A 26,800-nucleotide genomic window follows, 5' to 3' on the forward strand; every position below is an offset into this window, starting at 1 on the left:
GATGAAACCCTAATGCCCCCTAAACCTTCACTACCACCCCCCCAACCATAACCCTTCACTACCACCCCCCCAACCATAAACCCCCCTCCCCCCCCCCCCCATAACCATAACCCTTCACTACTACCCCCCTCCCCCATAACCATAACCCTATTACATATTAATGATGACAGGTTTAGCCTGGAGGGTCTAGTGGGGGCAGCCACTGGAGCAAACACACATCCACATCCAGCTAAAACCACAGCAGCATCTGCTAGTTAACCTCTTATGCACTGAGCGCAGAGACCTAAGAGTACACTGTACTCTTAGGGCTGAGCCTTGGTCTGAGGCTCCATACTGTAGCTTTAACCAGTTCTTGGTGATGAACTAAAAGGCAGAAGGCCTCCATGCTGGCTGGTTGGCTGAGAGCGCGGCATGCAGGGCTCGACATCAATGCTTGTCCACTTGTCAGGTGCACAAAAAAAGTTTATTTTTTAAATTCAGTTGTCTGAATGGACATAAAGATAATTACAACAATTACTTTGATCAGAATTGGATGAGGAGGGCAGTGCATGGTTGACATTGAGTAAATGACCTATTGCTATGTCAATAAATATGTTATATTTACAATGGTGATCTAGTCTCCCCATAGTAGCGAAAAATATCTGGTCAGAAAATGTTAGGTTTTTTTTCCTCGATCTCGAATGATCTGGGCCAATATCCGAAGCCAATTTTTATAGAGGACACTGTCTTATTGTTATAGAAGCCCAAATGTTCTACTTCCTCTATTTGATAGAAATAGGACTTGGCCTATTAAGCCACTCAGTCCAATGCATGCTAGATTTTTTAATAGAACAATGAATGGATCTAGTTCTAGGCCATCTCAGAAAGTTAAGTTGTTTATGAATAACACAAAAACCATGGGAGGCCTAAGGTAATAAAAAAAAGAGACAGAAGAAACATTTGCAAAATATAAAAATCTAATGAGAAATTGGAACAAACATAAGACAATTGATGCATGAGGCAGAAATAAAATATCCATCCTTGCGAACCAAACGACCAAAAGCCTAATCCTACTAACTGAAAGATCACAAAAGCATTATGACAAATTAGAGTATTCACCAAACTATTCTAACAAAGTTTGTCCTATAGTTGCAGCTTTTAAATGATAATCAGTATGAAAGTCCATGCTATTCTCATTCACAGATATATTTTGAATGATAACATATTTTTCGCCACAACAATACCAAGATGGAAAAATCGAATGGATTTTTTTTTTTTTTTAAAGGAGGAAAGCTTATGAAATCCATTATACCTCGTTGGTCTAGGACTACTTCCATATTACTCTAGCATTGCGCAACCTACCCACAACGCATACACAGTACCTTCAGAAAGTATTCACATCCCTTGACTTTTTCCACATTTTGTGTTACAGCCTGAATTTTAAATTGAGAATTATTTTAGGTCACTGGCCTACACACAGTGGAATTATTTATTTTCACAAATTAATTAATAAATGAGAAGTATTCAACTCCTTATGGCAAGCCTAACTAAGTTCAGGAGTATAAATGTGTTTAATAAAGTCACATGGATTCCCTCTGTGTGCAATAGTCATTAAAAAAATAACTTTATACATTAACTCATATCAGTACTTCACACATACAGTTAATTGTAAGGTCCCTCAGTCAAGCAGTGAATTTCAAAACACCAGTTTCAACCACAAAGACCAGGGAGGTGTTCCAATGTCTCGCAAAGGGCACCTATGGGTTGATAAAAAAAATACCGACATTGACTATCCATTTGAGCATGGTGAAGTTATTACACTTTGGATGGTGTATCGATACACCCAATCACTACAAGGATAGCAACTGAGTTAGGAAGGATGACTGAGTTAAAACAGTTCAGTTTAATGGCTGTGATAGGAGAAAACTGAGGATGGCTCAACAACATTGTAGTTATTCCACAATACTAACCTAATTGAGAGAGTGAAAAGGAGGAAGCCTGTACAGAATAAAAATATTGCAAACCATGCATCCTGTTTGCAACAAGGCACTAAAGTAATACTGGAAAAAAATGTGACAAAGCAATTCACTTTTTGTACTGAATACAAAGTGTTATTGAATTTGCCGCAAACATACAACACACTCCATATTTTCAAGCACAGTGGTGGCTGCATCCCGTTATGGGTTTGCTTGTAATCATTAAAGACTGGGAGTTTTTCAGGATAAAAAAATAAAACAGAATGGAGCTAAGCACAGGCATAATCCTAGAGAAAAACCTGGTTGTCTGCTTTCCACCAAACACTAAGATGAATTTCCCTTTCAGCAGGACAATAATCTAAAACACAAGACCAAATCTACACTGGAGTTACTTACCAAGAAGACATATCTGCTTGAAAATACATGGCAAGACCTGAAAACGGTGGTCTAGCAATGATCAACAACCAATTTGACAGAGCATGAAGAATTTTGAAAACAATAAAATGGACAAATTTGTACAATCCAGGTGTGCAAAGCTCTTAGAGACTTACAGAGAATGACTCACTGCTGTAGGTCGCTGCCAAAGGTGATTCTAACATGTATTGACTCAGGGATGTGAATACTTATGCAAATTATATATTGCATTTAATTTTCAATCCATTTACTAAAATGTGTCATTATGGGGTATTGCGTGTAGAATGTTGATTTTCACCCATTTTGAATTCCGGCTGTAACAAAATGTGGAATAAGTGAAGGGGTATGAATACTTTCTGAAGGCACTGTAGTAGCCTAGGCCTAATAAGAGAATGAGGCAAAAAAATGCAAATCAGTTTATAATTATCCAGTTCTGAGGACAGCAGAGTTGCTCTGCAGCCCATGATGATTTTCAACCCATCACAAGACGCACAGCCTGCGAGGCTGGTTGACTGTCACTCGCTTCATCAGCATTTTTCAGAACACACAGCCAGATGTGTAGAAGCCTAGGCCTCTTTCGTGCCACCAGAGTGGAATAGGCTAATCGAAAAGATTCGGATCCACTAAATATATTTTGTCCGTCATGATTCCTCTCGTCCCTCAATTAGCATAAGAGCCAAATGCGTAGTGGTGTGTTTTTTACTTTTTGGTATGGCTGCTAGGGGGCAATAACATAGTATATTGACAAGCATAGAAAATTATTTCTTTCCTTCTATGTACTTCACTCATTTTTTCAGTAACCCTTTTGGCGTTGCAGACGTTTTTGGGGTCGGGACAAGTGACTTCAGCTTGTATAAAAATGTATCTGTCCTAGTGGCAAAAAAAAGTTAAACGTCAACTCCTGGTCATGTCGAACTGTGAATCGCGTCACATCTGAGGACCTGAAAAAAAGACGAGTGCTCGCTGCAGAGTTTGTTTCAAGTATTATTGTCACATAAACGAGTACAGTAAAATGTCTTTCTTGCTTGCTCTTTCCCAACAATGCAGTATTCGATATAGGTTGAACAAAAACAAACAAGAAAATGAGAACAGTCCAGTGGAGACTATTGCATTAGAAGCAGCGATGCTCTCCGTGCATGACATGCAGTTCAGCTGCAGTAGCAGTGCATGCTCACCTGACCACAACACAGAAACCCAGAGCTGTGGGTGGAGAGCAGCAGAGTGGGTGGGAGGCTGGATGAGCTGAAGAAGTAGGACACGTCAAAAGGTCCACATTCTACCAACCTTACCAGGCAGGCACAAAATGGATGTTAACATTGTGTGAGAGAGGAGTTTGGATGAGGCTGGGGCCTTAGGAACTTTTTCAACCCACACAGAGAAGCAAGAATATCCCCTAGCCCAGACTTCCTGGAGCTACAGTAATACCAAATAGATTAACATTCATAAACACCGTTTACGAGTGCTGTTGCAGATTTGATAGTGTTAAGTGCTTCCAACATAACACTTGGCACATTTTCAGTTGCAATTTGTACCTCCAGTAAAATCTATATAACACAATGCAGAATTGCAACAAACAATATGAACATTCCAGGGTTAACAAATAGGCTTTAAATGATCTGTTCTAGCGGCTCTATACTCTCAGGTTGGTCATGAATCTCTAAGTGCATCAGTACTTCTGCACTAGTGTAAACTACATTCCACTAGTGTGTGTGTCCAATTTAAAAAAAACGCAGGACTCGGAGCCACCAGCCATGCTTTGCTATGGCTTGGCTATATTTGAATACCCAACATTCTGTCTGTGCATTACAGGCTTGTGCTGCAGCAGACCCTGTTCATCTCTTTTGTAGATGACATTTCAGTCTGCTGCTGAAACAGCTCAGTTCTATTAGAACAAGTCATCAGCTAAGCCCCCAGAGCTGCAGACCCCCCCCCAACCACCCCTTCCTGGGCCAAACTCCATGACCCTTCATCTAATCATCAGCCTGGCGCTGCCTGAGAGAGAGGACAGATCAAAGGCTGGGCTACAGAGAGGCAGCCCTGAGAGAGACCATGGTAGGGTGAGCCATACCAGACGAGTCAGGAGAACCCACTACTACTGCAGTGCTGTGGCATTCAGACAAATAATGTTTATATTCAAAACAGCCCATTTATACAGTCTGTATGGGTGTTTATAGGTCTACAGTGATCTTGTCTGACAGACTAATGGAGGAGCCCCTCTGTGCCTTAACACAAAACCATTCCCATATCCAGCAACCATATGACTCAGTAGAGCCTGTTTAATATGGTGGTGAGGGAACAAACCACTGGAGGTTCAGTCAGTTAGGTGCATCATGTGACTGAGTTAAAGCCACACTGACACACAGACCATTCAAGCCTTGCCAATGCTGTGTGTCAGATTACTTAGCCTGACCGTCTGATCAAGTTCTACTTTCGTAAGCTTCTGAAGCCCCTGAGGGCCAGCCCGCTGCTCACCCCACAACAGCCCACCCAGGTCCCATCTTTAGGGTCTAGATGCTTGGCTGACTGAATGCCTCCCCGCTCCAGAAACCACTGGAGGTAATTTGTCTGATGGTTAACGGTTAGTAACTGGGTCTCCCCTCCCTCCCCTCCTTGACAAGTCGTCTCTGCTTAGAGTAATGTTGTTAGCCAGAGGGCGGTATCCCCCAGAGACATGGAGGCAGGCAGGGGTCTTCAACCTGAAACCAAGGACACATGGAGAAACAACCACACCACAAAAACAGTCCTAATGCCCACCGGGTCACAGAACCGATCGCTGAAACACTACCGACTGAAGTGGAGAAAGTCAAACACGCATCTCCGAAGACCTCGCTCTGCCTCAACTACTGCACATTGCCTCGGTACTGGTACTCGGTGCATATAGCCTTGTTATTTTATTGTGTTACTATGTCATATAGAGCATATTGTAATTCATTTATGTATTACTTTAACTGTGCATGGTTTGGAAAGGGCTAGTAAGGAATCATTTCACTGTAAAGTCTACAACTGTTGTATTTCGGTGCATGTGACAAATACATTTGATTTGAGCTTAACATTTCACAGCTTCTGACATCACAAGGCACCGACAGCGAGAGGAATGACTGAGAAAGAGTTTCCCTTTGGTGACAACACTAGTTTCCTTCAGCTCAGTCTCATGACCGAGGAGGATCTCAGAAACATTCATCAACAAAGCAAGGAGCTTCTGGTAGGCGATACACTGAGATGAGTAAAAACCACTTCAGATATTGATGTCATCTTCCTAACAACCCACTCAGGTTAAAACCAACATAATGATTGGATGTGATGCAGGGAGGAAGCGCTGAGGAAACTACTGTGACTCAGCCATCCTGAATCATTCTTTCATGTCTTTATCATTATTCTACAGACAGAGGTTCTCATGAACACATTTCTGCTGGGTGGGAAAGTTTGCGAGACAGCTAAATATAAGCTCAATTCCAGCACACAGGAGCAGAGGCTACAGAGAATTAAATGTCCATTTTGACAGCACCATAAACTCAAACTGGAGGTCCTCGCCTCACCCGGATGGCTCCTAATTGTAAACTTCCTTATCAGGCAACTCCTTCCTCCATCCATCCCATATCTTCTCCCTTTAAAAAAAAATCTGTCTTCACTTCCGCCTGGCTGTTGAGGCTGGCTGGGTACCAGTGGGCTCAGAGAGGGGGGCCATCAGGCTGCCAGAGGAGAAGTCTACTGGACTGCCAGTCTAGGAACTAAAACACCATAGAAGTGGTTCAGTTTTATCTCCTACAGGCAGGAGAGATGGGTTCAGGTTGTGATCAGTGACAAGTTTATCCTGTTCTGTTCTAGTCAGGCCACAGTCACTTTTACTTGAACAATAAAATACCCAACTCATTCAAATCACAGTATTTGTCTAGATTAGAATAATCAATGTAGTTAGTTATATTTAGCATTGAACTAGGGCAGACAGAAAATACATTAGAGGGATGATGACAACACTAGAGCCACGTCTGCACGCAGACTGTACCCACCTCCAACTGATCCGAGCTACCTCAGTCTGCATTCACATGTTACTCATCCTCTGGGCCAGATGATCTAAGTGTATGACAGGAGTGGGGAGGAATGAGGGACGGCTCAAAAAAAAAAAAAAAAGCGGGAGAGGGGAAGAGCTCAAGAAAGCAACTTGAATTGAGCTCAGTGGTGCTGTGCTATAAGAGGCTGCCAAGCAGACAAAGCATCAGCCAAAAGAGAAACCATGAGTGCAGAGATCAGCCTCAGGGAGACCCAATTACACAGTCACACGCACACCCTTGCGCCGTCACTTCCTCACACACAGGCCCGTATTGACAGTCACACAGGGGGCCTCTGCATGAATGCTTAAAAGGGTTCTCCTGGTTAAGATGAGCTATATTGTGGCAGGGAGGGCCTAGGGAAACTAGGGAGCCACCAGGACTGTAACCCCAGTAGACAGACAGATCGTACAGAAGTAGCTGGCCGAAACATATGTTACTCAAAGAGCAGCCATTGATATTGCTCCCAGTCCTCCTCCCACCTTCTCACACCACTGTCGCTGCCAGAGGACATTGCCAGTCAAAGTGTGACATGTCAGTGCACCACTAGTCTCTTGTTCATCTGCTCAGTTGAAAACGTGTGAGTCTTTTTCCTCTGGTTCCTCCAAAACTCCTCTACAGCCAGTTCACTGCAGTCCAGCCAAGTCAGTGGTGGGGATTTTGATTTGAACCAGACTAACCAACTACGTATCCTCAATAGCAATGTTAACCACACACAACCATAAAACGGCATTCCTATTTTCTCGTGATTCTGCACACATTTATTCCCTGACCTCTAGAACATCCTTTTCTATAAAAGCTACTTCGGAAACACTTGGAAGATACTGTATTGGAGTAGGCAGTTCTGTGGGAATACCTTTGACAGAGGAAGTTCCCCTTGTTCTAGCCAATGGGATTCCATTGTTTTTCCTCAGGTTCACACACTCATCTCCAACTTAACACGTGTAACTGTACCACCTTACGTCACATCGCCGGTAACTTCAATTAAGTTATGAACAAAGGCTTCCATGATATGGTATGAAACTCCTCCCCCATCTTCCTGCGTTTCGCCTCGTAGAATAAAGCTAAGGCTACGGAACAACCATAGAACACAGAAAGCTTTGTTTCCATACCATCACTTTCCCTCAGCTCCCACACACACAGTCTGCTCCCTGGGATCTCCATCCACATGATGTAATGCTTTGCTAGACTCACACTACGGTCTGTTCTCTCAGTTTTTAATTGCCAACAGACCAGGTTACCAGAGGAAAAAAACTGTGGCATCATCTTGGGCCAAAGATTAAGAGCTAATGAGACCAGACTATTTCCTGCAAATCAGTGATGTCCGTTTTCCATTTCCCCTTCATCGGAACGTCTGAAATTATGAATCAAATCAAATGTATTTATATAGCCCTTCTTACATCAGCTGATACCTCAAAGTGCTGTACAGAGACCCAGCCTAAAACCCCAAACAGCAAGCAATGCAGGTGTAGAAGCACAGCGGCTAGGAAAAACTGGCCAGTCGTCTTCTGGCGGTGCCGGGTGGAGATTATAACAGAACATGGCCAAGATGTTCAAATGTTCATAAATGACCAGCATCGTCAAATAATAATAATAATCATCACAGTTGTCGAGGGTGCAACAAGTCAGTGCCTCACGAGTAAAATGTCAGTTGGCTTTCTAGGTGGTTCTCTCATAGTGAAGCTCCTGACACGAGTCTTCCTGTCAGACGGCAGTGGGGATACCCTTATCAGGTATCATGGACACTAGCCGATGACCCACAACGCCACACTAGTGATGGAACCATCTGAACAGGAAGAGCAGCCAGAAGGATCCTGTCTGGTCGCCATGGGGAAAAACTGGACATTTCCCTGCAATGCTGCCATCTAGCTATCCCATAGGAATAAATAATTACCCCCCCCTTTCTTCAGGCCAGGACTGATGGAAGTTTCTCAACCACGCCTCAATGGAACCTGGAGAATTCACCCAACAGACTAGGGTTGGTTGGTCGGTCACCCACTTACGGTGACTTTCACCTATTTGGACAGGCCTACTCATTCAAGGGTTTTTCTTTATTTGTACTAATTTTCCACATTGTAGAATAATAGAAGACATCACAAATATGAAATAACATATGGAATCATGTAGTAACCAAAAACAAGTGTTAACCAAATCAAAATATATTTTATATTTGAGATTCTTCAAAGTAACCACCCTTTGCCTTGACAGCTTTGCACACTCTTAGCATTCTCTCAACCAGCTTCATGAGGTAGTCACCTGGAATGCATTTCAATTATCAGGTGTGCCTTGTTAAAAGTTCATTTGTGGAATTTCTTTCCTGCAATAGTAAAAATAAAAGAACCCCTGGAATGAGTAGATGTCTAAACTTTTGACTGGTACTGTATATCAAATACAGGGGAATTTCTGCCAATTATCTTTGCATGAGTGTGCATGTTTGTGTGTGCCAGTCTGAATGCTGGTAAATGTGATCGTCTAAATTATGAAAGGAGGAGAAAAGAAGAGCAGAGACCGGAGGGATGGCTTAGTGACCAGGGTCTGTGGAACGCTCTAGTGAGTGAGAAAGAGGGGAGGAGCAGGAAGAGAGAGAGCCCTTACTGACAGATTAGATTATTTCGGAGCCTGGTGTGGTGGAAACACACACAGACCGGCTCCATGCTTCCTGAGTTGATGTTGCCATGCATGAGAGTTAAGACAGGAGTGTTGGCCACTTGTAGACTAAAAACAACATCCATTTGGGATTCCATGCAGTTTGATAAGGGTGATAGAAGCTTCAAATAATCTTGAGCCAACAATACACAGAAGGGGGGGGTACCTCTGTGAAACTGCTGTGGTCTTAATTTTTTATTGATACAGTACATTGATATCTATTCAGCTTTACGTTCAGGATGCTTTACGTCAGCACCAGCTCAGGGCTGGATGGTACAGAGCGCCCCGAGAGCAGAAGGGCCGTGGCAGTGCCATCCTGAGCTTGTTTCAGCTCCTATTAGCCATTTAAACACATGACAAAACCCCCCCCCCCCCCCCCCCCCAGAGTCCCTCAACCCCCAGAGTCTGGTTACACTGCTGCTCGCCTATCAAAAGCACTTTGTTCTGCCATGGAGACCTCGACCAACTACACAGCAGAGTGAGCAGGGAGCTTGGCAGGGATTGGCCAAGGCATGTGGGTGGCTCCGCCCATTCTCCCCCCATGCCCTAACAACAGCAGCATGATGGTCTCTCCCTCTTCGCTTCCTTTCTCTCCTCAGCAGACTAACTGCACTCAATCTCTCTCCCTCCAGTTCTGACGCACTCCCTCTGTTCATAACCCCTTTCCGGTCCCGTTTTGCCAGTCTGTCTGTGGAGAAGCAGTCATTATTCTCCACCACCCATCTCCATTTCCCCCCTCAACCCTATCGCTCGTCAGTCCATTTCATGTCTGCAGCACGACACTGAACAGACCCCTCCAAGCACAGGGGTTCAGCGGTCACACACACACGCGCCTCCTGGGCCTCTTGCCTAGGGGCTCAGAAGCAGTGGGAAGTCAAGCTGGTTGCTGGCGGAAGGAAACACTGAACAGAAACACAGTAGAGAGGCTGAGACAGCAGAAGAATATTGCTCTACGCAGGTCTGCCTGACGCAGCACAGCGAAGGGTTGACGAGGCCTCTGATCTGACCTACTTTTCAAGCGTCACTACAGGAAGGTAACGGAGTAAAAATGGCGGACGGTCAGTTCCTCTATGACTGCTCAGGTCCACATAAGACCAGGTGAAGCTCTGTTTCATCTGGTGAAGAGATGGGTGGGGGTGGTCTGTGTCATTGTGGCTCTCCCTCGTTCCACGCTGAGCAGAGCAGCAACAAAGAAAGAGAGGCCCTTCCCTTCAGCACAGAAAGGTGTTAGCAGCAGCCTGTGTGTGTGTTCGCACGTGCATTACTATATCCAGCAATTTGTCCAGGCTGTAACATGGATGGCCCAGGTGGAGGCGGACAGCCCACGTCTCTGGGAGTGCGAGCAGAACAGACACGTGGCCCTCGAACACAGCTAGCACCTGTCCGAGCAGTAGCAAAGCTGCCTGGTCCACATAAAAAGGAAGGTGAGGAATAGGCTTCTCTTTTGCAGAGTGACAGTGAGACAGACCCTGGACAGAATCATGCAGCAAGGTGTGAGAGCAGTGATGAGCAGTGGCTCTTTTGAGGAGATGGAGAAACTGTCTGACAGCCTTCCTCTACTGTGAATGGGCAGTTTAATTAATTTTGACTTATTTTGTAGAAGTAGTACAGATAAGGTCTAATAAAATAAGATTTGATTGTATGATGAATACATTGAATAAAGAATGAATTATAACTTCACAAAAACATGGTGGTGTGTGTTCTTATGAGGATACTTGCCTTGTGTACCTGTCCTTAGAAAATCTGTTTCTAATTCCAACTTTCTTTGTCCGTCGTGGCTTTAGAAAGGAAATGTTATTTTCAGCAGAGCACAGCTGTGCATAAATCTCACACATCCCTATTCAGACAACTGCCTTTGTCCAAACAGCCTTGAAGAATAAAAGCCAGTTAGATGTAGACAATACATTGATACTGGACTTAGCAATCCGCTTCAGTCCCATCCTCCTTTGTAAATACATAAACTACATTAAAAAAAATACAAAATATCACGGCACATAAGACCTTTAACACTGCACATTTAACGCGGTTCTCCATTGTTTGTCATAAGAAATATACAACAATTAAATAGGGCCAGCTGTCAATCAGCCATTGTAAGAGAAGCTGAATGAGTGAAGGTCCGGGTGCTTTCCAGATCCACGTTGTTGCTCAGAGTAGAATCACTGCTGTACAATCACTGGTCTCAAATTACCATACAGTTGGCCTACACCACGCATGGCCGACCACACCGTTAAACACAAACACCTGCAGACATCAGGTTAGTGGGAGAGAAGGAACAGGTACACACACACACACACACACACACACACACACACACACACACGAAGGGGGGGGGCATGTGGCATTGTCACAGAGTCGCTTTCAGAACGGACAATGGCAGCATGGACTGAGAAGACAGGCAATGAACAACAGAGTGTAGGGGTGAGGAGAAACCACAGAGGAAAAGTTTATAGAGTAGGAAAAATAAAAAGGCAGTAGTAGTTGTACACCTCACAAAATGACCCTCGCACAATCACTTTATTTGGTAAATACTTTAACTTTTCTTGAACTGCACTGTTGCTTAAGGGCTTGTAGTAAGCATTTCACGGTAAGGTCTACACATGTATTCGGGAGCAGGTGACAAATAAAGTTGGATTTGATTTGTATTGGAGTTATTTTTTCCTCAGAGAGCAAAAGGAAACCTTGTATTAAAGCTATTCATCAAATCATGTGAGACAGAAAGAAACACTTGGCCCTGAACACAAAACTGAAGTCGAGAGAGGTAGAGACACCAAGACGTGCTACTGACTGATATAAGGTGATAATCTAAATTTGGCTGTCAATCTGTGGGCTCACTGGGAACAGTTGCGTGTTTGAGGAAGAGAGGGCTGCTTTTGGAATCAATTCCTCTGACAGGTTATTCATACATCAATGCCCTCATTTGGGGAGAGAATATGCACACTGCAGAGTTACACTCAGCTTTTCCATGAATTAATTTCACAGGACTGAAATAAAACAGTATGGTTTAGACTAGCTTCTCTCTGGTGAGAAGGGAGAACATTAAACCAAACTTGCATGAAGAACTACTGTATACATTTATCAATGAATGAAAAGCATTTAGACCTTTATAAATGAATGGCAAATAACCAGCTCCAATACATCAGAACTGAGTATAGTCAAACTCAAATATCTGTTTCAGTGGCATGGACTGAAGAGAATTTAGTATAAATAGCCAACACAGCTGAGATTTAGTGTAGCCTACATCTCGCTGCTGAGAAAGCTGTGCACAGACCACATTTACACAAACATCATAGTGGTTCTATTAAACCTCATGGGATCCCCAAGACACAGCGGGCCGTGTCTAGACTTGACAGTTCATGCAGCTTTGGTATTCTGATCATAGAGTTCTTATCATGGAATTCCAAAAGCGTCAGGAGTCTACACCTACATGTAAATGAGTCTAGTGTCCACAGTGTATCCGGACTCCCTTTTGCCGCGCTATATTCAAATGCCAGTACGCATTCTACAAAACGGTGGAATAGGCAAAATTATAATAAAATCGCAACTGATGGCAGTAGCTAACCTCTGTAGTTAGCCAGCAAGCAATGCTAAAGGGATTGCAAACGAATGAGCATATCTCTAGTCAAACAAATTCATTTTTCTTCTAAATATGAACTAGCTGGCTAGCATTGATGAGGCCTGCAAACATGTTCCTCGTATGCTAGGAATGTATTTCTGGAGACTGGTGGGAGGAGTGCTGATGACGACACCCACTGTATGCGCTGTCGGTAGCCTGACTGCAGCCTGACTGCATTCAGACGAAGGAGAAATTCCCACACAATGCATCCCTGACCACCTGATGTGGTCAGCCAGATCTGAACACAATTAGACCACAAAGCGACTTTTGTACATCTAGACCAGTCTTTTCAATGCGATCTTTGTATTCTGATAGCAGGAGTCGCATGTAAGTGTCAAGTGTAGACACGACCTGAGAAACTACGAGTCAAAGGCATTGTGAGTTTCTCTGGAGTGGGGAAAGACAGGGGGAGGGAGGCAGACTGACAGTTTCACGGTACTGTGGTTTGAGGACAGACGGAACAGGGCACACATCTGTAGCTGTCGCTCACAACCAAGCAGAGCGATTGACAGCCAGGGGGATCCATGCAGCACCGTGCTCCCAGAGCCATGTTCCCAGTCAATTAGTAGTGGGGAGAAGAAGAAGAAAAAAGAAACAAAAAAACTAGGCTCATGGGAGAGCACAGGGGTAGCAGGAGGGTTACTCTTACACCAAAACATAGGAGTATTCTGCACTCTGCAGCTCCCATCATGCACCCTCACTGCGGTTGGGGAGCTGTGTTGATGCAAGCGTGAGGCCGGGCCCCAGCACAGCCAGTAGAGCGCTCTGACTGAGCTGAGAGACGCAAAGCTGCTTTGTCCCGTCCGTAAACGTCCAGGGTCAGAGGGTTCACAGCATACAAACGCTGTGCTTAACCCCTAACCGACCTACCAGCCATGTTCCAGGAACCAAAACAATAGCAGCAGAAAATGTCATTTGTTTTTCCTCAGCACTATGGTTACTCAATATAGTCCAGGCGTTTGACCATCATATTTCAAACGTATTCATTTTATTCACAAGCCATTCTCCTTTGACGTTCAAACAAAGTAGGCCTGAAAATGACCCATAACAATGAACTATTTCTCTGATGGAGAGAGAAGTTATTTACAACAGGAGAAAAAAAGCCAGACAGCCAGCAGCAGCCGTGGCTTCAACAGATTCATGCCCCATAAAAATAGCGGTGGATGGATTTCAGAGAGTAGAGTCGCCTGCCAGATGCTGGGAGACTAAATGATTATGTTAGGTTGTAGTCGCACTACACTGCTCTAACTGTTAGCTGGAGGAAAACAACTATCAGGGCCAACAGAAATTAAGTGGAGGATTTCATGTGGTTTAATGAAGCTGTGAGCTCCGTTCTCCTGCAGCAGGCCCAGTGTCACCAACAGGACACACTGTGGATGACAGATACAAGCCGCTAGTGATTAGCTGGCCTGGACTTTACAGGCCAGTTTGACTGGGAGGGAGAAACTTCAACTGTCACTAAAGCGCTCTCTTTCTGCGGAGACAATGAGCGGACTGGTAGAGTGAAGCTCAAAAGAGATGGCTGCAGGAGAGAAGGCTGAGTGTAATGCTAACTGTCAGGGAGATAAGATTAGCCGTTACTCTACTGGTAATGGAGGAGACCGCAGCAGAACAGACAGTTGACAGGAAGCTGACCACAGAGGGGCCCCAGCCTGGCTCTACACCGTGCTAATGCTCTGGGCTCACTGACATGGACATACATCCAACACGGTGTTGGCTTCTTACACCACAGCCTTTAAATCTAATAGCCAACAGAAACTAATAGAGAAAAAGGTCCATGCCAGTATAGCCCAAACACATTTTTTGTATCACACACTGTAGAAACGTCATTGGGAGGAAAGATGTTTGATATGCTTTTTACACAAACCACTGCTGAGAAAAATCATGATGAAAGTGGCCATTCAGAGTGCAGGGCTATATGACTGTAGATTACAGCGGGCCAGCCTGCTCCCAGACACAAAGCCAGGTGTTTAGCGGAGCTGCTCAGGTTGTTTGGGGCTCACAACACTAAAGCCCCTAGCTTGCACAGAGCTGCAGAAAACAGGCAATTAAGTAGTGATTTTCACCTCATAGCCTGGCCCGTTTCCTCACAAAGAACCACGCTGCAGCCTGGGGACTGGAGGAGAGGCCCAGGGAAGGAGCTGTAGGGGTAGGACGGGGTGGTGTTACTGGGAGGCAGCGTACTGTGGGGCCGTGCGCAAAATATTATGATGTATGAGAAACGATTAGATCAGATACAGAAGGGAGGGAGGGAAGGGTCCCCAGCAGACTAGAGAGAGAGGAGCAGCAGGGTTGATTCATACCTCTATCCCTTTCTCACTCCTTCCTTCCTTCTCATTCTCTCCCTCTAGTTGGTAATTGAGCTCAAAGGGATCCTGTGGAGGTGAAATAAACGTACTTTGTCTCAGGCACACAGACAAACCTGGTTGCCACGGAGACAGACACCTAGTTACCAGGGTGTCACCGCTTACAGGATCCTCTGCCAACGTCACAGTAAACAGGAGAACCAGTCCCACACCTCCTGTCCTGTCAGGCCAAGTCACAGTCACGAAGCCCCACACCAAACCATGGCTGCTGCCTCAGCCAGTGGGTCTGGCAGATTGTCCAGTGATAAAAGGTACTCAGACGCTTGTCCTTCAAGGTTGGCAAACGGTTCCACTTCACCATGTCTGAGCACTAAGCCAAGTAAGACCATTCAATAACCAGAGGACTAAATGGCTGCCTCTCCTCCACTTGCTCTCCATTGAGGTAGTAAATGTGGCAACAATGACTGATAGGAGTAATAATGCCTCAGTTGATTTCAGTGGAACTGTTATTTACAGTACCAGGTAATGGTTTTCTGGTTTCATTCAAAATACAATAGTGTGCTATTAAAGGGAATAGGCCTCAAACAGCTAGTTCTGTCAGGCAATGCCTTAGTTGTGAAATACTTGAAAGAGCACAAGAGTGTAAATTGCCACACATTTCATACCACAGTAAGTCATGCCTCTCAGCCTGTTACCTACAAACACCACTCAGTACAGTCTGTGCAAAGCTACTTTACAGTCTAACTTCAACTCTCCACTACGTTCAGACACTGGAGTGTCGGGGCTGAAAACAGACCGATGGACGCTCCATTCTGCCCAGACTCCAGCAGTTGCTATAGTAACGGAGTGGCTAGGCCCCCTCCGATGGCATGGAGAATAAAAAATAAATAATTTAAAAAAACACTTCTGGTCACTATGGTAACCCCGTCTTTAGGTGACTCCCAGATTCAGTTTACATTACATGGCAGAGTTGGTTTGGATTGAACTGCTATGATTACCAACTGAAGCATTACTAAATCTCATACTCTGTCCTCAGTATACTACAGACCTCGATAGACATCTATAGGCCTAAATGGCTGTAGTGTAAATCTGCAGAAAATTACCAATGTAATGAGATTTAAGCAAGGCTGTACAGTATATGGATCTGACGTGAGCTACATATATTGTATGAAGTGATCAACATTAAGATCAGTTTCCAGAACCGGCTCTGTCATCAGCAACGGTAAAGATTGAAATTCTACCCGCGACAGACCCCAATTTAATTATTTCTATCCTCTTTAGTTCTCAGACTGTCACAGGTTGTGGTTTTTAGTGCTTCCTTTGGGAGGGTTATTTGATCCAGGGCCAGGGCCAGCCTTTCAGCCTGGGCTTTGGCTCCCTTCCCTGGGTGTACCAAACACTACAGTCCCCTGCTGTGAGGCCTAGTGAAAACTTAGCAGCTAGAAGTGCCATTAAAATGCTGCCATTGTGCAGAGACGAGATCAAAGAGGCATTACTTTTGACTGAATCAGATTTCTGACAATTCTTCTATTTTAAAATATTAATCCCACTGTTGGGTCATAATGAACATATGTCAACATGCTTTATGAAACCACATATTGTGAATAATCTTTATACGTTTCAGGCCACCAAGACAACAGCAGCTCTCTAATGGCATGTGAGGGACAGAATGTGTGGCTAACCAAACTCCTGGCTTCATGTGTTTAGCTGACCCACAGGGACAAAGCACAGGGTGCCTGTTTATGGTGAGAGAGGGAGAGGCGAGGTGAGGTATTCCAACAGTTTACACTCCATCTATCTGGGGAAGCTTCCAATGTTTCCTTTGGCAGTCTGAAGCCAAACAACAAAATGTGGGAAGAATGCAGCGAGGAGGGAGCGTAGAGAAGAAACCACCAAGGAGACGGATCTCCCGCCAAACAGATGAATACAAAACACACTACAGACAAATATACACGAGCGTTGTAAGCAGCAAGATATCCCACCGCCAACCCCTCCACAGCAGTTTAGAGGAGATTCTCTGGCTAAGCGGGAGAACTGCCGCAGCATCTGCTCTCATGCTGATCCCACTGGAAACGGTGTCGCTCTGCTCTTTGCACCTGGCTGAGTAATGACACTGAGGGAATAAAACAAAAAAACTCTGTATTCTATTACCAGACAAGATGGAGCAGGAGACTAATGTGTTTCTCATGGTGCTGGTGCACACAGCGCTGTAACTAACTCTCCTCCATTGACCTAAAAAAAAAAAAAAAAAAAAATCTACGGTTTCTTGCCTCCCCACCTTTGAGCTGTGCGAGTCCACCCCTCCTCTCCCCCCCCCACCCCCCACCCCACTCAGTCCCCACAAAGCCAATGCAGCCCACCCAACTACTCCAGCATTTTATAGTGAGCAGAGTACACGCTGCAGCCACTTACTGCACAAGCTCATTACTGTAGTAAATCGAGAGGGGAGCTGCCACCCAGAGTTAGGCCTGTCCTCAGAAGGGGGCGACGCTTGTTGAAAAGGCTGCATTAACATGCACTGAGGGAGAGGTCATCTTTCAGAAAACGACACCGGCTTGTTCAAGGGCCTCAAATGACTGCAATAAAAATGTAAATAATAAAAGAGATACCTTCATCGTCACAGTAAATATGACATCTGAGTAATGTTTTGACTCTAACTTAACCCGTGGATAAGTCAACAGTGTGCCAATCTAACACAGCAGTGGCCAAAGGTCCATGTGGGGCTCTCTGGCAAGAAACAGATATTATACATATGAAATATAACCATTATATACACCACTACAAACATCATTGCATCACCGATTTATATAGATTAAATTGGTGGAAACCTAGAACCTCAAACTACATAATGAGAGTTTTGTAATGAGTACACTACGATTCAAAACTCAGACATGAGTAAATACGAGTCCTATAAACCACGTATAATACAGCTGTGTAATCTGACTGTCAACTAGACTTAGACATTGAGTATAATGATTTACAAAACATGTTGAATAACAACATAATGGCTAAAACAGCCTCCTCGTTGCCTATTCAGCAGCTCATCACGCATCAAGGCATTAGGAGTCTAACGTGGATCAATATAGTCAGAATGGAATCTCTATTGCTTTATCCCTGGAGGCTTACTGCTGCCTGATGAAGGTAAGTCAGAGAGGTAGAAGGGGATCTAGAGATAATACCGGATTGACCGAGAGTGTATAACTGATGTGTCCAGCCCCGGCTCAACCATAGAAGCAGTCCATGCACTCACTCTCCGCGGGGTCGGTACAACACAGACGTTTATGGGTTTTCCACCTAACTTCCGTTTGCCCTAAAGAACAGATGTAGGGACTCCACTGAGGCGTCTTTTTAGGCCTGCTATGTTAGGTTAGTGGTTGGATGGCAGGACACTGCAGTACTAATGCTTTCATTAGGCTTTACAGTCAGTAAGACTCCCTAGAAGTCTACCTCACTCTGAACACAACCCTCACCAGCTAAATGGGCTCGGCCAAGGTGTCTTGTTCATAAGGCCCTCCATCCGCCCCTGGTCTGCCCTCCAGTCACACCCATGCAGCCTACCTACCACCGTCAAGTGTCCTCCCACCTCAGGGCTGAAGCATGTTGAGGCAAAACCAAATACATCTAAAAATGCTGATACATCTCCTCATGGATTCAGAACGGATGAGCTTTGGCTGCCTCACACACACACACAGTGTAGTGCAGCTTGTGTCCCTCTCAGGGCAGTCCAGCCAAACCCACAGGAGTAGGAAGACATAAATCATGGAACAAAATGAAGCAGTGCATTCAGTGAGATATGTGGTATACATGAGTCTCATACATACATATACTCTGAATAGTCCTTCAATACAGCAATGTCAGACAGTCTTATCGCAGAATAATCGCACATATGATAGAGTATATTTCAGCACATGATTACAATATCAAACAGTACATAGGAACACATCCTCCTCAGCACAGATATGGAGTCATTATCCATGGTATCAATACAGTCACCCCCCATTTGTATGATATCACAGCAGTTCATCTGCCTGGTACAGTATGGCACTACCCTGGTAGTTTAATAAAATAGTCCATGAGCCTGGCTCGTAGTTTGCCCATAAAGAGGTTGGTCTAATGAACAGAAAAGAAACTGTGGCCTTGTGCAGAGATTGTGCCGAGACGGTAACAGCTGATAAGAGAAAGGTCACATTACATAACAGGGTAACAGGGGCAGGGTGCGTGAAGTAAAGCTGTCATAAAATCAGGGATAGACAGAATGGAGAATAGGAGGCGATGGGCTGGCTGCAGCTGATCACTGGCGGCCCAAATTAAATCCGGCAGTTTGGGGAGCTCCCGTAACGACGCAGTAAAGTGGAACATTTGCTGTTGGCAGACAGCAAAACACTGAGAACTGAATAAATCCATCAATAAATGCATCAGCATCAAAAGGCTGTGTCTGCCAGTTCCCTCTCTCCACGTACTGTGGAGTCAGTGGTCCCGCCGATATAAAGGAGGATATAACTATGATTAATACTAAGAATGCTTGAGCAAGAAGGTGGAGGTTAGTGGTGTAGAATGAGGTGTCTGAAACCTTCCTGTCGAAACCTACCTCACAGCATCTCACTGGCCCAGTTACAGTGCCAAGGTTCCTCAGGGCAGAACTGTGAACTCTGCTGTGTTACACACGTGAAGAAAAAAGACCATCTGCATTAAAACAGAAGGTTAAATGAAGCACATTCAGGCTCAGGCCCACAAACGCTCATGGGTGGATATGAGGCACAAATTTAAATAGTAAAGCTGAAGGACTGGGGAGGGGGGGAGAGAGGGGACCGAACTTTTACAGGCCTCGACCCCGGCCCCCTCTATTTTTGTTTCCTCTTTTTGTGCTCAACACACTGCAGTGGATTTTTCAACTTGGCCCTCATCAGTTGTGTGCCTGATGAAACAAACACTGACAGCTTCTTTACATTTGTAAAGACCCCTGCAGCAGCTGTGCTTATCCCACCACACAGCCAAGCTCTATCCCAGCACACAGAGGCCAGGCCAGCGCCACAAAGCCTGAATCAGAGGCAGCTCGATCCCACCACACATCCTGAGAATAGCCCAGTCAGGACAAAATGGGCCTGGCTGCACGTCTCCTCTCAGTGGTATGTTCAGTTAAACTAATCACCACAAATCTAGCAAACGCTGCTACCCAAATGACTTATTACACCCCCACCAAATTCACTGAATATACAGATATATAATTTCAGAGAGAGTGTTTGTGCCTCTAAAAATAAAATAAACATTTTGGGGGGGGTTAACTTGTGTCCTATCAAAGGAGCGGTAACTGCCTTGTTTGCTTATTAAAAAGTATTTTTTCCCCCCTGACGTATGAACTTTAATAACATGGATGGAGCACATGGGGGAGAATCACAACTTACTCTTTTCCAGTGTTCCTGAGGAGCCAAGCATGGCTAATTGTCTAACGCTAATTAAGGGGACGTTAAACCAGAGGGGCCAAGAGTTGTTCTGAGGGGGAGGGTGTTGCGTTCTGAGTGGGGGGCCCCTGGGGGCCTGAGGAAAGGGGGGCACCTCCAGGTTGTTTTGTCGTTCGCATGGTTTGGTCTGACCAGATTTTTACCCCAGCTGCTGCAGCTCAGCAGATGTGACAGCCATGTTCCGTGCAGTCCAACTCCACACACAAACATAGCCATATAAGCATACATCTATAATTACATAAGTTATGAATAAAATATCAGACATAATTTTAGACTTCAGTCTTGAGATTTCCACAGTGTCCTTTTCGCTGTCAAATTATTTCACCTGTCCCAAAGAAAGTTGGAAATGTAGTGCATTGATTACTTTCGCATTGCAGTAAAAGTTGAGTATGTTAGGGAGAAACAGTATCACACTGGGGAAAGTATAGAGTATATGGACTGTAACTATATGCTTAACACTTCGGGAAATGAGTATTATTTCACCTCATAATATATAAAAGTAGAACGTCTCAATCACGTTAGAGTGGAATGTTTGGGCAAGGCCACAATCACACCTTACGAGGATCGAGGATCCCACTGTGCTTTGATAACTCAAGTGTCGTGGGCCACAAACAACAGGCCCACACGTGGCCAAAATGTTTTGAGATTAAATATATGGAAATAAAAACGTGCATCATCTGAAATTATGTTATTATTCAAAGTAGTCCATAATAACTTGACATTGATTTCACACGAGGAAAATTCACACGAGGACACGCAGTAACGTGAGGGTTAAAGTCAGCCAAGGGATGTGCCAGTGTCTCAGTTTGAGAGAGTACGTCATTGTTTAGTTTGCGCCTGTTTTAAAACTCAATTTAAAATATTTAACATCTTTTGGGTTACACAGAGTACAAATCTTGAAATTACCTAAATTGGTATAGCCCCTTTGACAAATTCGCCGGTACTAGGTAGTTGCAGATAGAAAATGGTCGCTTCTTGCCTCCCCTTCACACGAACCTCTGCAATGCGACTGAAACACCACCTCTTTAAAATTACACCAAAAACAATTTCGCGTTTAATCTACTATCCCCTTTAACACTTCGTTTAGCGGCATCCATGGTCTCTCGTCTGCCTAAACTTAAATGCGGATTTAGAAGAAGAAAAAAATGTCCGAGAAGCTTTAACGTTCTGACTCAGCAAGCTCAGGCTGCAATATATTCCATTCACTAAGGTAACACAGACGTGCAACACGCAATTAAAATGATCAGACACTTTATCGTATATCACTGTTAGTAAACCAACACAGACAAGCAACTCCTCGTGAGCGTTCCACTACGATTGTAAAATGATTATAAATTCTTCGCAAATGTTACATTTCCTAACCCCTGTTCTGCTTCCTCTCCCTACCGAGAAAATTAAAGAGCCACAGTCCACTCGTCATGGTCGGACCGTGCTTTTCAGTTCCACTCAAGTCACGTCAACATAACTAAAGTGGATGTTGTTGTGATATCCAACAGCAAAACCAAAAAGTGTTCATTTATAAACGCCAGTGTATAGAGGGGCTGCTCAGGATGGGGGTATGCAACCCGGAATCAGCCATGGGAGATATGGCGGTCTCTCTTCGTGGCTCTGAAAAGGGACTAAAGGACAAAAAGATATTCTGAAAACAATTAGCCAGCTCATGTGGAAAATTCTGACTTAAGTTGTTGTGTGTGGTTTATTGATTTCTCGTACAGTGATGATTCCTCAATGCGCATTGCCCTTCCATGGCGAGTTAATAATCAAATAAATAGCCTTGTCTGATGTTGAAGAACTGAAGCAACAGACACTATAAATATAAACAGACTCTTTCAAATCAAAGACGTCTAATTGATAACACATTCTACAACTTCAATATCTGAAAGGCAATTCGACCCCAGTAGGCCACAGCTGTGTAATGGTAACCTTCCTACTTCGTGATCGAAGTGGATGCATTTTCTTCGAAACAGGCGAATTGAACGTGCAAACTTGTAAAGGTCAAATTATTTTATGCACATTGGCCAATAATAGGAAAGTAGCTACTCACGTATTTCTTTTGGATGATATTCCTCTTAGGTCTTTCCTTGCTCATTCTGCAATCCAAAATATTTTGCTAAAGAGAGAATGGCCACATGAATTTCTTTCTTTGACTCTCGCTTCTCCCGGAGCACACCAAACACAATTTAAATCCCCGGTCTGTTGCGAGCTCTCTGGCTTTGTAGAATCCTCACTCTGGGTTTCCCTCAACGATCTGGTTTCTGTCGTTAGATTCCAAATTAAAGGTCCACGACGAACAGAGACGACCCCAAAACAAAGTCACGTCGGCATAACATACTCAAAACAATTCACAACAAATAACTTCCATTCGCAAAAACCCCTCGGCGTTCTCTCTCCCGGCTATCCTGACATGAATATTCTAAAGGTATTAGTCTTATTTTAAAAGTCACATCTTGTTTGAGAAGAGGATATCAATCGAACCAAATAAATAAATAAAATAAAAAAGGTTCGATGTCCCGTTTTGGCTGGAGCTATCTGACGACGACTGTTGGCTACTCCAGCACCGCTGCTATTCTGAACGAGGCGAGCTTCTTTCTTTCCCAGGTTCAGCCTATCACATCCGTTACCATGGACAGCGGCAACTTTAAAAGACCGTTTTTCGGGCACCGGGTAAAAATTGTTTTACAAAACGGGAGATGAATAATATATCACGGATAAAGTAGCCTACTTTGTTTGAAGGAATCGGATCTCCACGCGTAGACTAGTTGGTTCTTTGAAAATTACAAGTTACCACGTGTTTCCTATTTCTCCTCGGTGGCTTGAGCTATCAAGTGAAAAGCTGATCTGGATGCCAATCATATTTAGTGTGCAAATTAGCAACCTTGTTTCAAGCCCTCAATCTATGTAATGGCAATGCTACAAATTAATCAGTAATATTCTGTTGCCAAAGTAAATACTGTTTTTAGCCCACAGGCCTACATTCACCTTCAGAATGGCATTGTGCATTGAGCTAAGGAAGGTGAAGTCAATTAAACCTTCCATCACAGCTACCATATTATTTTTGGGAAGCTTATAAAATGTAAATGTCATTTTTTTCCCCTAAGATTTCAGATTTTCAAAACTTGCTTCCTTGTTAAATTCACTCCAGATGTGCACAACTTCTGGCAGACTCACTACACACCGTTAAGAAATGGTCACCAGAATCAGAGATTATGCTACAGGACTGCTTTTGAGACTAACATTGACAAGCTAACCACCTCCATCACTGGAAAATGCATTGGCTACATTGTCCCCACATGAGGGTTCGTTGCTTCCCCAATCAAAAACCCTGGATTAACACTGAGGTTGTTTTTTTTTTGTTTGTTTTTTTGTTTGTTTTTTTCAAATATTTTTTATTGAACACATACACAAGAATGGTGTATAGGTATAAAAGACAAGTTTACAGTTCTTATCTAAACATAAGAGAGCAGACATTAACCAAAAGACCCAGAGTTCTGGGCACAAAACAAATATTACAAAACAAGACATACAAAACAAAGACAGGTAGAAAAAAAAGAAAGGGTCGATGTAGCCCCCCCACTTATACCACACTTTATCCCCCCTTATTCCACCCTATTCCCCTCCCAACTGCTCGGGTGGCGGGGCCAGCACACGCTGCCCAAAGGTAGATTACCGCATGACAATTGAGAGTGCGTTAAGTGCAAATTCACAGCGCCGCCTGGTCCAAGTAAGAGAGGAAAGGCTGCCAGATTTGATCAAATGTTGATCATTTATTGTTCAAAATATATCTAATTCTTTCTAAGTGTACAGTGTTTGCCAATTCGCTGAGCCATAATTTGGTAGAGGGCGCTTCCCTCTTTTTCCAAAACAACAAGATTAATTTTTTTGCCGAAATGAGACTGTAAGAGATGAGTTGTTTTGGGAGTTGGTTAATCCGTTTAGGGAATCGGACACTCCCAGGATTATCAGAAGCGGGTCTGGGTCTATTGAAGTCTCCAGAACTTCAGAGAGGACCCCAAAAATTCCACACCAATACCCATACAAGTTAGAGCATAGGGCAAAGCAGTGGAGAAGTGTACCCTGCTCAGCCTGACATTTATCACACATAGGGGATGTACCAGGAAATATCCTATGCAGTTTGGTTTTGGAGTAGTGTAATCTGTGTAATACCTTGAATTGTATGAGACGATGTCTGGAGTTAATGGAGCAGGTGTGGATATACACCAAGCTATCTTCCCAGTCTGCCACCGAAATGTCAGTCCCTAGTTCTTCCTCCCATTTTGCCTTAATGGCATCAGTAGAGGGTGCGCTAACAGATTGAAAAGCATCATATATACGATATATCAGTTTGTCTGAGGTGGGGCATATTTTTATGCATCCGTCAAACATGGAAGGTTTAGCATTCCCAAATGTTGGGAGGTATTTTCTAACATAGTCTCTAATCTGTAGGTATCTGAAAAAGTTACTTCTGGGAAGATTATAAGTTTCCCTCAGCGATTCAAAGGAAGCAAAGGTTCCCCCTATATATAAATCCCCTATGGTACTTATCCCCAACTCTCCCCACCGCTCAAAGGTGTTATCGAGGTTAGAGGGGGCAAAGGAGGGATTCCTGGCAACAGGAAGCATGAATGATATTGGTCTAAGATCAAAGTGGACTTTAATTTGCTTCCAGATTCGGACTGTGCTATGTATAATAGGATTGTTACGGTAAAGTGACATCTCCAGATTGACAGGTGACAGAATCACAGCACCAATAGAGAAGGGGTGGCACTCCTCTCGCTCCATACTAAGCCAGCTGGATGGCGGGAGTGCGTCATCCAGCAGAAACGTAACAGCGCGGAGGTTGGCGGCCCAGTAGTAAAATATAAAGTTTGGGAGAGACAATCCTCCTTCCAGCTTGGATTTACAGAGGTGTTTTTTACCTATCCTGTGTGTTTTATAATCCCAGATGAAAGGATTGATAATAGAGTCCAGTTGTTTATGAAAGGCTTTAGGTATGAATATTGGGATGTTCTGGTATAGGTAGAGCAGTTGTGGGAGGAAGACCATTTTAATGGCATTAATTCTTCCGAGCAGAGAAATTGGGAGAGTTCTCCAAAATTGTATGTTTGCCTTAAGTTTTTGCATCAGAGAGGGGAAATTCTCTTTAAATAGTAAGGAGTATTGTTTGGTAACTACAATTCCAAGGTAGGTAAATTTATCTGAAGATAGCTTAAGTGGAAGATGTTCTAGCCAGGAGGTGTTTTGCAACCGAATGGGCATTAATTCACTCTTGTTCCAATTTATTCTGTATCCCGAGAAGGTACCAAACAAATTAATCACCTCCAGAATAGCTGGAATACTATCTTGGGGTTCTGTTACATAGAGGAGAATGTCATCTGCGTATAGGGAAATCTTATTTAGAGTATGTTTAGTATTATAGCCGTGTATTGCTGCGTGAGATCTGATCGCTTGAGCGAGAGGTTCAATAATTAGAGCGAAGAGCATAGGCGACAGCGCACAACCCTGCCTTGTCCCTCTGTGAAGGTTAAATCGGGGCGACAATGATTGGTTAGTGAGTATTCTCGCACAGGGGTTCCTATATAAAAGCTGGATCCACTTTATGAACCCATCTCCAATATTAAATTTCTGTAGGACCTTGAATAGATAGGGCCACTCAACTTGGTCAAAGGCCTTTTCAGCGTCAAGAGATATAACGGCTAGGTCCACGTTAGGTAACCTCTGAGAATACATAATGTTGAATAGGCGCCTGAGATTGAAGAATGAGTTTCTGTTAGGGATAAAGCCGGTCTGGTCTGAATGGACCAATTTGCCAATTAAAGTGCTCAGCCTGTTAGCCAAAGTTTTTGCTAAAATCTTTTGGTCTGTATTAAGGAGGGATATTGGTCTGTATGACCCTACCTCTTCCGGATCCTTACCCTTCTTATGTATAACTGTAATAAACGCCTCATCCAAAGTGGATGGGAGCACTCCATCCTCGTTGGCCTGAACCAACATTTTGTGTAGGTAGGGAGAGAGCATGTTGCTGAATGTTTTGTAGAATTCACTCGGGTATCCATCTGGGCCCGGGGTCTTGCCACTCTTTAGAGATTTTATTGTTTCTGTAATTTCTTCAAGAGATATTTCCTTATTCAGGAAGTTAGAGTCTTCCTGGTTCAGGGCAGGAAGATTACAGTTCTCCAAAAAGTTTTGCATAATTAAGGGGTTAGGGTCCGCTTTAGATGTATATAAAGTCTCATAAAACTGACGGAATCTGTCATTTATGTCTCTGGGGGAAGAGAGTAATTCCCCAGATGCAGATTTAACTTTGTGAATCATACGGTCACTCACATTCTTACGAAGTTGTCTGGCGAGTAGTTTGTGTGGT

General features: G+C 43.9%; 1 protein-coding gene across 2 annotated transcripts in view; it reads right to left on the reverse strand.

Moving 5' to 3' along the window:
* Positions 1–23,021, reverse strand: part of LOC115173712 (protein Jumonji) — a 90,227-nt gene extending 67,206 nt beyond the window's left edge. Inside the window, exon 1 of one of the 2 annotated variants that reach the window (XM_029732046.1) lies at positions 22,484–23,021. In XM_029732046.1, coding sequence (XP_029587906.1) covers positions 22,484–22,528 — 45 coding nt within the window. In that variant the 5' untranslated portion in view covers positions 22,529–23,021. The remainder of the gene's footprint in view (positions 1–22,483) is intronic. The other variant, XM_029732045.1, reaches the window with a different exon arrangement.
* Between the last annotated feature and the right edge of the window lie 3,779 nt (positions 23,022–26,800).

Source organism: Salmo trutta, chromosome 34, assembly GCF_901001165.1.
Source record: "Salmo trutta chromosome 34, fSalTru1.1, whole genome shotgun sequence".
Lineage (NCBI taxonomy): Eukaryota > Metazoa > Chordata > Actinopteri > Salmoniformes > Salmonidae > Salmo > Salmo trutta.